This window comes from Neofelis nebulosa, chromosome 2 (genome assembly GCF_028018385.1).
Source record: "Neofelis nebulosa isolate mNeoNeb1 chromosome 2, mNeoNeb1.pri, whole genome shotgun sequence".
In the NCBI taxonomy this organism is placed as follows: Eukaryota; Metazoa; Chordata; class Mammalia; order Carnivora; family Felidae; genus Neofelis; species Neofelis nebulosa.
The window spans coordinates 211,129,949-211,143,033 of NC_080783.1; the positions used below are offsets into that span (position 1 = coordinate 211,129,949).

The window sequence follows — 13,085 nt, forward strand, 5'->3', positions numbered from 1 at the left end:
CTCTGCAGCACACACACATTCACTTTTATTTCGAGTTTTGCATATGTCTTCAGGAACCGTACAGAACCGGCTGCAGGAACAGGCCACCGCAATTCCGACTGAACACAAACCCATCAATAAAATAACTGCTAAGATGCAAACAATGTGAAATGGAACAAAATCGAGGGCCTGCAGCTAAAGCAGATTTTTAAAAGCCAGTATTTAGATAGATCCTTTTTCTAGACGGTGAAACTGCTACACCCTTAGCAATTCCTTAAAAGAGAGGAATCGTTCGTTCATTCATTTATTCCTTCTTTGAACCTGAGAAGTCACGGGAAAGAATTTCTGCACGACGGTTCCAATCGGGTCGCCCTAAAATGGTATTTGATTTCAAGACCCTCAACCTCCCTGGCGCTCTGGTAGCTCTGTCTGTGCCTCCCCGGGGGGCACTCTGTGCGCCGTGACAATTCACGTGTGTCTCCCATTTGGGTGTTGCGGGTGCAAAGGCCACGTCTGACGTATTTCTGAAGCTGTGCGGCACGGCAGGTAAAAGTGGCCCCTGGAGTTGAGCTCCCGGGTCCATGTCCCCACACTGCCACTTGTGGATAGTGTGATCTCGATCAGTGCCTTAGCCTTCCTGGGCTTCAGTGCCCTCATCTGGAAAATGGGGCTAATAATAGTCTCTCCCTCAACGGAGTTGCTCTGGGGATAAAGATAATCCATACAAAGCACCTGGCATAGTGGACAACAATTAAAAGGCTCAGGAAAAGCTATTATATTATATTCGTGTCTAACATAGTACTTGGCTCATCAAGAAGAAAGTCTGAAATGAGAACGAGACTCCCTTCTCTCCTCGGCTTACTCCTGCAGTGCTGTATTATTCCGCACTTGCGAATGTAATTCTGTACTTGCAAATGTCAAGTGTGAATTCTCAGGGTACATATTTTCTCTTCAACTAAACAGTGAGCTCCCTAAGGGCAGGGGTAGTGCTGACTACTTCTGGTCCTCCCCCTTGGCGCGGCTGTCCACGAATGCCGGCTGCTTTTGCACACTAGTTGCTGTCGCACTGCGTGACCAGAGCCTCCACCTGAAGGGCCGCAGCATTTCTCCCCGGGGGCAGGTTCACACGTGGCCAGTCGGGCCTTTTACGTTATTCTGACATAAGGTCCCAGCTTCCCCAGACCACTCAGCTGATCTCCCTGTGGACTCAGAATAGAAAATTTTTGGCATTGTCCTGTCTTAGAGGGTAGTGCTGCCTCACCCGGCCAGGGAAATGGCCATAGATCTCATGGTTGTGCCCAACTCACCCAGCTGTAACCCAGTGGGGCCTGTTGGGAATCTGCGGCTAATGTGAACGTTCCAAAGGGGAAAAATGGTTTACAAACCAAACTCATCTAACACATTAGGCCAAACCTGTCTTCCAGGGAACTTGGGGGGTGCAGCGGGGGAATGGACTGAGCCCTCAGTAAATATCACTTCTACGGATCTAAATTCCGCTTCTTCCATTCCTGTCTCTTGAGTCCTGACTTACTACGATTATACAGCACGGCAACCTAAAAGAATGGCAAGATCTTCAATCACTACGGATTTAAGGACATTAGAAGACAGGACAGCACGGGGCGCAATGCAAGGATCACAGGGCCAGCCTACCTGGGTTCAAATCCCAGCTTTGCCAAACACCAACTGTGAGACCCTGACAAGGTACCAAAACTGAGCTAAGTGTCTGAAAAATGATGAATGACAACAGCACCGGCTTCAAACGGCTGCCGTTTAATACGAGTTGATTTTTACAATTGTGTTTGGCATATGGTAAATTATCAATAAACGGAAGCTAATATTGTAATTTTCACGTCATCACTCACAGTATGTCCAGACGGTAGCTACTATTTAGAACGACTCAAATCCAGCTCTTCCCTGCCCATCCAGTAGCTCAAGTCAATGCAGAGTCAACTGTGACCCTCTCTCTCCTTTTTTTCTCACTCCTCACATTCAGATGGGTCTCCAGGAGCCAGGTCCCTCCAGACTTCCATGATCCTACCTCTCAAATACCTTACACTTGTCCACCTCTCTCTGTTCCCACTGTCCTAGTCTGGGCCAGTGGTTGCTGTCACGCTGGGGCCGGTGACCTCTCCCAGCTTCTCTTCTTACTTTCTTCAGTCTGTCCTTCACGCGGCTCTAACAGTTTTCCAAAGCGTAGATCGGATTAAAGCATAGCTCTATGTGACAGCTTTCCTTGGCTTTATTACATACTGTAAAATAAAGTCCACTTTTCCTTCTTCTTCTTCTTTTTTTTTTTTTTTTTTTTAAGTAGGCTCCACACCCAGCCTTAAGCCCAACACAGGGCGTGAACTCACAACTCTGAGATCGAGAGTTGGACGCTTAACTGACTGAGCCACCCAGGCGCCCCGAAAGTCCCCTTTTGGAGCCTGGACTTTAAGGCTCCTTACTACCTCGTCCCAGCATACTCTTCCTCCTTCCTCCCCTCGTCTACACCCGAGTCACACCTTGCGACTGGCTCTTCTGTGGACTCTCTTTGTTTCTCTGCCTGTAATGTTATTCTTTGGTTTCCTGCCCATCCAACTTCTAATTACCTTTCAAGACTTAAGCTAAACGTAAGTCAAAAGTCGGTGCCTGGGAGTCAGTGAGTTGAAGAAAGTAGGCTAATATAGCTGAGAATGATTTTTAAAAATGTATAAAATAGGTGCCTTGAATTTTTTTTTCTTTGGTAAGCCAGAAAACCTAGTTGACTCATTTTTATGACTCATTTTATGTTTGTGTTTGATCCATGTCAGGCACTTAGTGTAATTTTTTTTTTTCACTTAATCTTCTTTTTTTTTTTTCTCTTTTTAAAAAATTTTAACGTTTATTTATTTTTGAGACAGAGAGAGACAGTATGAACAGGGGAGGGGCAGAGAGAGAGGGAGACACAGAATCTGAAATGGGCTCCAGGCTCTGAGCTGTCGGCACAGAGCCCGACGCGGGGCTCGAACTCACGGACTGCGAGATCATGACCTGAGCCAAAGTCGGACGCTTAACCGACTGAGCCACCCAGGTGCCCCTCATTTAATCTTCTTAATGACCCTATTGGTTTGACATTATCACATCCACTTTGGAGATGAAGAAACCTGGGTTAGGGAATTTGTCCAAGGGCAGCAAGACAGTAAATGACAGAGCTGAGATCTGAACACCGGTCTGACTCCAAACCCCAGGGCTGCAGCACAGGTCACCAAACACTGTGCTTCGCGACCTCACGTTGTGTGTATTTGCCTGACATGTTTAAAATGTAATGTTGGCCCTGATCTGACTTCGGTGTAGACGCATTACCACCCTGACTTATGCAGTGCCTTATGTTCTGCTAGTGGGTCTGAATGCCAGCTCCTGGTGAAATAGCTTTCAGTATACCAAGTGGGGTGGCATGAAACGCAATTATGCTTTTTTGACGAGGAAGCTGTTCAGTCCAGGGGCTTCCAGCTGAGGTCAGCCTCTCGTTCATTCATTATGCACCACGAGCAAGCACCTACTGACTTCCCACCACACGTATGACACTATGTTAAACTTATTTCCTTGTCTTTCTCCAAGAGCTTCTTTATTCAATCTCAGGAAAGCCGTCTGGCAAATCTGAGTGCTTCCGAACCACAGGCTGATAATTTCTGCTTTAGAATAAGCAAACTGATGGCTTTCAGTGGCACTTTCTCTCCAGAGAAATCAGGCCCTATGTTTGAGTTGGGCCTTTTTTAGTTACTCAAGAATAGGTCTGCTAATGCCTAGGAAACACAACATACACACGCAATTCAATAATTCCAACTGTTAAAAGTTATTAAAATAAATATCCTGTCTGGATGGTTGACATTTTCCTGGCACTAAGTGGTAACTATGAACACAGGAAAGGCTCATCGGTGATCGAGAGTGGTCACCTGTAACCGTTAGTGTTACGGAGTGAACTGTGTCCCCTACCAGAATCCATATGTTGGAGTCCTAACCCCCAGTACTTTAGTATGTGACTGCGTTTAGACAGAAACTTCATGGAAGTAATCACGTTAAAACTAGGTCATTAAAGTGGGCCCTAATCCAGTTTCATTGGTGTCCTTATAAGAAGAGATTAGGACATGAAAGGGAGAGAGAGAGACACCAGAAACGTGCACATACAGAGGCAAGACCACGTGAATGTGCGTGGAGAGGGCGGCCATGTGCAAGCCAAGGAGAGAGGTCTCAGAAAAAAACCAAACCTGCCCACACCTTGACAATGGACTTCTAACCTTGAGGACTGTAAGAAGATAAATTTCCGTTGTTTCTGTGGTATTCTGTTAAGGCGGCTCTAGTAAACTAAATCAAAGAACGAACTCACAGGGGCGCCTGGGTGGCTCAGTCTGTTAAGCGTCTGACTTCAGCTCAGGTCATGATCTCACAGTTCGTGGGTTTGAACCCAGCATCGGCCTCTGTGCTGACAGCTCAGAGCCTGGAACCTGCTTCAGATTCTGTGTCTCCCCCTCTCTGCCCCTCCCTGCTCACACTCTGTCTCTCCCTCTCTCAAAAAATAAACATTAAAAAAAAAAAAAAAAAAAAAAGAACGAAATCACACACAGTGTGAAGAATAACCTGCAAATCCCATCGGCATCTAAAGTGATGCTTTAGGGCTGCTTTGTCCAACTGATAGTTTTTAAGCTTCTCCTATATATTAGGCCCCCAGCTAGATGTTAGGAGACTACGGATAAGGCTTCAAATTAGTAATGGAAAACGCAAGTGGCTGATACATTCCCCTGCTCTGAAAACGTGTCCTTGGAAGACACCAGTCACCATAAACTTGTGAGAGAAATCTTAGCTTCATTTCCCTGGTAGCCTATATAATTCAAGATATGAAGGTCACCTTCTCCCATACAAACATCTTCCAGAAAATAAAATTATCTTACCCAGTCCTTCCAGTTCTTGAACCACTTCCTTCCAAACGGGCTCGATGTGGATGCAGCTGAAGCACCAATCTGAGGTGATCTTAATGAGGTAGGGTTTCTTGAAGCTATCTGGAACCACTTCGTTCACGTAATGTGAAAAGTGCAATAAATACTTTTCATCAATGGAGTCCCGCCGCTCTGAATTAAAAGGGAAGTGAAAAAAAGACTCATCAAAGTAAAAATTCTCATGGAAATGGCGGAAGCGATACTCTCGTTGCTGCTGCTTCTGGTAGCCCTGGTTCTCTCCGGCATCTCCGTAGTGATCGTAATTCGATCTCTTTTCTTCGTTGGAAAGGATCTGTGAGGAGAGGAAAAAAAAAAAAAAAAAAAGACATTTAAGAAGTGGGGAAAGTTTCACCCAGAGGATTTTCCTGTGAGCGGCATGGAAGACACAGGAAGAAAATGAATGTAGAGCCATGACATGGTTAGATATTCTCAACATAATCTGCAACATACCAGGAGACTCTACTTTCTTTCTTTCTTTCTTTCCCAATTTTTCTAAGATATTATTTTATTTTATATGTTATTTATTTATTTACTTATTTATTACATGAAATTTATTGTCAAACTGGTTTGCATACAACACCCAGTGCTCATCCCAACAGGTGCCCTCCTCCATGCCCACCACCCCCCCTCCCCTCCTCCCATTCCCCATCAACTCTGTTTATTCTGTTTTTAAGAGTCTCTTATGGTTTGACTCTCTCCCTCCCGAACTTTTTTTTTCCCTTTCCCCTCCCCCATGGAGTTCTGTTAAGTTTCTCAGGATCCACCTAAGAGTGAAAACATATGGTCTCTGTCTTTCTCTGTAGGACTTATTTCACTTAGCATAACCCTCTCCAGTTCCATCCACGTTGCTACAAAAGGCCAGATTTCATTCTTTCTCATTGCCAAGTAGTATTCCATTGTGTATACAAACCATAATTTCTTTATCCATTCGTCAGTTGATGGACATTTAGGCTCTTTCCATAATTTGGCTATTGTTGAAAGTGCTGCTATAAACATTGGGGTACAAGTGCCCCTATGCATCAGCACTCCTGTATCCCTTGGGTAAATTCCTAGCAGTGCTATTGCTGGGTCATAGGGGAGATCTACAGGAGACCCTACTTTCAACAGAAACATTAAATATGTCAAGACTAAAATACTTCGGTCATTTAGATACTTATGTTCGTCCTGCCTTCAGAGATTTGGGGTTATCACAGTACTCAATACATCAGTAAAGCAAATAAAACATAACATACTGTTGATCACCAGGGCTGGATGACAAGAAAATTGACTAGGTTATGCCACTTAAGTTGGAATAACTCAAAGCAAGATATGAAAAGCTGCGAACACCAAAAAGCAGCCACAGGGTTGAGCTCAGTGTCCCGGACGTTAGCTGACTTTGTTTTACTTAATTCTGAAGTCTAAAATTCAAGAGGCTGTTTGCGGATGATGTGCCATTCTATGAGCCAAGCACTGTCTCTTGACGAGCATTACCCTACAGAAACCATAAAGCCATGGACTTATCTTTAAGGCACATTCCAGAACAAGTTACTTAAGTGGACATGTTGGAAATTGTTGAAAAAAGTCTGTTTAAATGCATTTGTAACCTTGTGTCACTTTAATAAACTGGGAAGTCAATCTTTCTTTAACAGAAGTTCTAGTATGTGTGCTGTCAAAGTGACCATGTAATAGAAGTTTCTACAAAGGAAAGAGAGACCTACAGTTAGGAATTCTGAGAACTCTACAATTCCAATTAAAGCCTTTAAAATAAGCCAGTTTTGTTTATTTTTTTTTAAGAGCTGAAGTATTCAGGCACCAATTTCAGCATATTGGATGTAACTAAGTAAGTTTTCTCTACCATCATCTAGAAACCGGGTCAAGGGCATTGGGACTGTGCCCCTTCTGAGAGGTCTTTACAAAACTGGTCGCCTAAAGCAGATTTTATAAGAGCTAATGGACGCGTCACAAGTTTGACAGGATACCTCATAAGCCTTGCTAATTTGGATGAACTTGTCTTCCGCTCCTGGATCTTTGTTTTTGTCAGGATGCCTGAAAACACAAATGGGCAGGCAGTGAGAACGCATTTAATGTTTTACACACAGTCAGTTAACATCTTGTACACACGGTTCACTACCTCAGATGAAAGGCCATTTTGTTAGGACGGTTTCTTAAAAATTCACAGGAGAGGCAATCACTTGCTTCGCATGACCGTAATAATTAAGTGAAACTTTGAAACAGGCAGTTTCTACCAAAAGCACTCCAGTGGGGCACATTTTCACAACACCGGGGAGCACTAGAACATTCCAGTGAGGAGAGGTGGGCTATGCACATGCCTTTACGTTGTTCCTAATACTGCTGAGCTGGGAGCTGGCTCCAGGCTAAGGTCACTGAGGCCTCAGAACCGACTTCCCTTCCCAAGATGGCGGCAATTCATCCCCATGTTAGAATGTCATCGAGGAAGGTGTTTCTTCGGACAACCCAGGAGGATATAGGAAATAGCTTCTAGGACACACTGTGAATTTGTTTCATAACAAGCATATTCCAAGTGGCACTTTGCTGCTGATGTTTAAGAGAGAACATTTTAGTTTCGTTATTGCTCTCCTTGTTCCTTTTTGCCTAAGATGGCCTTTCACCCATAAACGGATCATGGTTTCAAGGCCCCATGTTTAAGGGGTGAGAAAAACCTACAGTTTACGCAAAGTGATTTAAACTAATATTAGAACCAATATTTGCTATTACACACAGCTTGCAGTTAACTGTATCCATTTGTGGTCATTCAGTTTTCCACAATCTGCCTGTGTTCATGCCAATTTCAGCTTTGGGGATTTAAAGTCCTGGCAAGTAGGGGCTGGGTTTTACTTCCTTAGAGCTCCCTAAGTCCTAAGTCAGTGTTTGCTACCAACTGATTTTTCAATGTTCTCTTTATTAAGAGGCCCTATTACACAGCGTATTCTTTATATAATCACTTCTGCTAACTTCCAGTAAGTTTCCTCTAGCAAAGGTTCAGGAAAGACAAGCATTCCTTCTTCTGGAAGCAAACGACTACTAAAAACGGCACCAAGTACACGGGAATAAAGAAATTTTATAACTTGGTCAACTTATTCTGGCAGGGACATGTTCGAATGAATTATACCACATATTCTGATCTCTCTAAAAATAAACTGCAAATGGCTGTCCATTAAATTTAGACATTATTCCTTGCTTTACTATTGAATTCTTGGTGTGAATATCAGTGGCAAAAGAAAATCTCAGCTGGGTTATAATGAAAATAGTATGACTTAAAGAAACAAGATGGTGGTTCCAAAACGTGCTTCTGGACGACCAAAAAAACAAAAAACAAAAAACAAAAAACCCCCAAAACCAAAAACGCCCCCAGTGTTTCAAATATTCAAACTTAGGCTAAAGGCTGAAAAGATAAAATAAAGCAATCACACAAATGAAGATTTAACGTCCAGAACTCGGTAGGGGGGTGTTGAAGGACAGGAAGGGGCTTTTGAGGAGACTGAGCCAAGGCGAGGGCCGTGAGGGCAGCTGGGCCAAAACCACAGATCCTGACGAAGACAAAACCAAGGCCCGAGAACAGGGAGGAAGCCACAAGACAGTTCCAGGTCATGAGAACTATCTTCCTAACTGAGGGGTGCTGCCACGAGGTTGCAAACATTCAGAAAAGGATAAATCCAGCTCTAGGAAAGCACTGCCCAATACTATTTTCAGTGTATAGGAAACATTTCACCCACTGCAGTATGATACTCGTCCTTTAAATCTGGAAGTGAAGAAAAATACTGCACTTGCTCTCTACTGGCTGTGGAGCCACCTCTAAGGAAATAAAAATGAAGGGAGAAAAAGTAATAGAGAGAGGTGTTAGGCAAATCGTTTTGCTGTTCCAGTGACTGACCTTGTTATATCTGTTTGCTTAGGATCAAATTTTACGATGCCTTTTTCTTGGGGTGGGGTTGTTTACATCGCCCATGAAGATGATAAAAGAACAGTGCGTACGTTAAAACCTAATCATTAGGAGAGAAACACAGTTTTCCTGAGAGACACAGTAACTTTAAATGGTTTCACCAAGGAAGGGGGAAAGCTCTTGAGAAGCTGAAGAGACATTATTTAGTAGTAAAACCTGGTAGAGGAAACCTGCAAGTCCAGGTCAAGCACTAACCACTCCCCCCTGCTGCTGCTCTGAAAAGTCAAAGTGGGAAGCACTGTCCTTTTCAGCGTGTATGAAGCCCTCGTGAAATGAAACAAGCGATTTCAGTGATAAAACCCTGCCGGACGGTGAGCACGCAAAGGTGGAATAAAATTTTAGACTTTCACTGGATGATGTTCTATATATTTTTACGGTGGTGAATTACTCCTAGAGAGAGTCCAATTAAGGAAGAGGAGCATATGACTCATTTAATTAATATCATAACACCCTTTTCAGCTCTGGAAGACAGAAACGTCAAAGCTGTCCATCATAACAAATCCCACATACTCAAGCGATCATTTCTGCTTTTAAAATGCGGCCGAAGGCCATACTCTGTCCAAAAGAATGTTGCTACTTCATGCATTTACTGCAGACTTATATATTTTGCTTTAAATATAAAGAGGCAAGAGTTTGAAATGATGTGGAAGGCAACTTTGCTGTAAAGAGAGTCCCTGGAAAGAGGCCACACATAATTAGATTGTGTTTTCAGTATCTAATTCTGGATTCCCTGTGATAGGAGTTTGGTTTAAAATATGTATTCAAAACGTCACATTCGAAACTATCTTTTACCTTGACTGCAACCAGCTTAACACGGAGATCTTTCACTGAAGAATAACAGTGTCAGGCAGAGTCCCGCACGGCCTGCAATGTCATCTGCATGTGGCAGCTTTGCTCCTGCAGAACTTCCTGCCCCGCCCCCCCCCCCAACCTAACCCACTCATTCTTACTTCTGCTCACGTGGGCAAGTGATTACAAAGTAAAAAAAGCAATGAACTATCTATTAGCACAGAAGGTCAAGCTACCGGAGCCCAGGGGCAATAAAGACTTAACAACAGTGAGCCCAGATTTCCCCACAGGTAAAAGGGGGACAGCAATATCCTCCCTCATAGGGTAATTAGCAGGTTTATATAAGATAAAAAGCATAGAACCTGGAGCCTAGCATGCAGTAGGTTAGTTGGAGCCTCGTAAGAGCCTAGCATGTACAATCACGATTCCCATTCCCAAACGGTCTTTTATTATTTACGCTGGCTCTGCCAGTTTCTAGTCACCTGTGCCCTTCCTGTCCTTTCCCTCCTGCTGCGCCCCTCCAGCTACATGATCCAAATACTTCTACTTCTTTGGCATGTCCAAAGTCTTGGTGGAAAAAACTGATGATGCCTGTCTCTAAGTTTTAAATTTATCGCTGTCCTGCTAATTCACAAACACTGGTATACTCTTTAGCATATAGAAAACCTACCTACGTCGAATTATGACTGTTCTACAATTTTTTTTTTTAACGTTTATTCATTTTTTTGAGAGACAGAGAGCGAGTGGGGGAGGGGCAGAGAGAGAGGGAGACACAGAATCCGAAGGAGGCTCCAGGCCCTGAACTGTCAGCACAGAGCCCGACGCGGGGCTCGAACCCACGGACCGTGAGATCATGACCTGAGCTGAAGTCGGACGCTTAACCCACTGAGCCACTCAGGCGCCCCGAATTATGACTTTTCTGTAGAGTAACTCTTAACAGCAATGTACTCGGTTCCTGAATATTCTTATAAAATTGAGAGCAAAAAAGCTCTTACTCTAAATTTTCTTGAAAGCTTAAAGTTAATAATGTAGACAATAGGATTGGAGAGTCTTCCCTTTAGCATAAAGGGTTACTTTATGAATAACATCATGGGGTGGTTAGCTTATTCATTGCCGATGACATATATACTTTAAAACTAAAGCTCCCTCCCACTTTAACATTAAATATGCTGGCAGTATCTAGGGTAATTCTTCAGGCCAAAAGCATTCACAGCAATACAGGCTTTGGATCTCATCACTAAAAAAAATTAAAAAAAAATTATAGAATAACATGAACATTAGTTCTCCCAAATGAAATATTTTAGACAGATATAGATTTACTGAACATAGACACAGAGACAAATAAAAGCTAACCATAATTTAGGCTGCATTCCCCTACTGCAACTGCTTAGCTTATATTAAACTGCTATTTCTTTGTTTCACCTACCATTCCCGGGCGAGCTTCTTATAAGCCTTTTTAATATCAGCCTGACTGGCTGTTCGGCTGACCCCTAGGACTCTGTATGGGTCAAAATCCAACGCAGACAGAATTTGCAGGACCAGAACCAGAACTATCAAGAACTGCCAGGAAATGCTCAATTTTTTCACTTCCATTTCTCTTCCTTTCCAGAGCTGAAATGATTGAAGAGGCAATAAGTTTCAGCGGTAGAAACCTGGACAGTCTCGATTTTGAGGCAAAGGGCTAAGATAGACAGATGAAAAACAAAACAAACAAAAGCTGTTTGGCAGGAAAGATGTCAAGCTCTTTGACCATGTCTTTTGAAATCGACAATCTTACTACTGTTTTTGAATATCACAAATAAGAACTATTCTAGGTGAAAAGGTGAGCGGTAAGACTTAACAGCAACTTGCCAGAATCCTTGGATTAGGTTGGCTCTAGAAATGACTGAAAAATCAATGAGATGGAGAAATAAAAGCAAACGTGGGAAAACATTCATAGGAAAATCAAGGCAACTACATCTCAAATACACTAGTTCACTTATGCTGCCAATAATACTTTAAATTTAAAAATACGTGGCTTCAGAATACTTCACTGAGTACATGCTAAATAAATTCAAGAGATCAGAAGAATTACCAAGTGCGAAACTGTGAAATGACATAGTTGTGACATTCTTGGGGTTAAATAAGTACCAACAGGGAAGTGAGATACTCTAAAAAAATTAAAAACTTGTTATGACGTTGTGTACCCCAATTCTAGTCTTTATCACCACACCCAGTGAAGCAAGCAAACAGAGAGGATGCTCTTTAACCATCAGCAATATGGTTATTATAAAAGGAGACCTAAGAGGAGAAAAACCGGTGAGAAAAAAATTTAGTTTTCCACGTGAAGGGAGATTAATGGCAAAGCCTGTAGACCAGGCATCTTCAAATGTTAAAGATCCATATCTGGTCAGGGTGGTCACTGAACTCACTGTGGGCTGGGAAATAATCCTGGTTGGTTAATGAACGAGGTAGTGCTGTATTGCACGGACATTTATGGTCAAGAATTACGAACTCTGTGATATCATACAGTGAGTTTTCACGGGTCATATTTATCCTGACTTTACATGAATTACTAACATTTTAAGGTTCAAGTGTCTAAGGTGACACCTTACTGAAGGTGGGCAAATCTGTAACAGTGGTGGATTTGGACAAGTGGAAGTCTAAACACTGACTGGGAGTGATCACGGAATTGACTGACACGATGGCCAATTTTTAGGACTGCATGCATGCTGAACCAAATCCGAAAACACATTCATTTCTTCCTTGTGGAGTCAACCTATAACCTATAAAACATGTACAGAGCGCTAAAACTCGGGAAGAGGAGCTAGCTACTGGTTAGGCACACAAGCTCTGGAAACAGACTCAAATCGGGATCCGTCCTCTACCACTTTATGACCTTGGGCAAGTTACTGAAACTTGCTAAGCCTCAGTGCCATTCATAAATGGAGGGTGAATAATACCACCTTGAAAAGATCAGCAAGGGAGTTAAACGTATGTACAGATTTACTGAACACCGGGTCGACAGTCAGAAAGGGGTACTTATTTTTTTCTACCACGCAGGGCAATCGCTGCCTTATTCCACCGTGTCAGTCGCCTCCAGTGAGGGGCCCAAGAGGCGGGGGAGGGGCTGTTAAGTTCTTTGGCTGACAGTCTCGAGCTCGACTGTGCCGGCGTCGGGGCAGGAAATCACCTGCCCAACAGGTAGGCTACCGCCCGCGGGCAGTATCCCCCAGACCGGGCAGCGGCTCCAGGAGGCACGCTCCAGGTCTGAGCTCCCGCCGGAGGTCGCAACCCTCCAGGAGACGACCGCCTCCCCCGCCGCCCACCGAGAGTCCTGGGCCCGGCCCTGTCGGCTCCCGGTTTCCCCCGGGCCCTGGGGAACCGGGAACGAGGAGGAACTGACGGGAAATCCCCGAGCCTGCCCGGCCCCGCCGCGTCCGCGG

General features: G+C 43.7%; 1 protein-coding gene across 2 annotated transcripts in view; it reads right to left on the minus strand.

Annotated features, from left to right (window-relative positions):
• DNAJC16 (DnaJ heat shock protein family (Hsp40) member C16) overlaps positions 1-13,085 on the minus strand; it is a 44,664-nt gene that overhangs the window by 31,422 nt on the left and 157 nt on the right. Inside the window, exons 2-4 of one of the 2 annotated variants that reach the window (XM_058718981.1) lie at positions 11,087-11,271; positions 6,890-6,956; positions 4,887-5,223 (exon numbers count right to left, since the gene is read on the minus strand). In XM_058718981.1, coding sequence (XP_058574964.1) covers positions 4,887-5,223; positions 6,890-6,956; positions 11,087-11,253 — 571 coding nt within the window. In that variant the 5' untranslated portion in view covers positions 11,254-11,271. The remainder of the gene's footprint in view (positions 1-4,886; positions 5,224-6,889; positions 6,957-11,086; positions 11,272-13,085) is intronic. The other variant, XM_058718982.1, reaches the window with a different exon arrangement.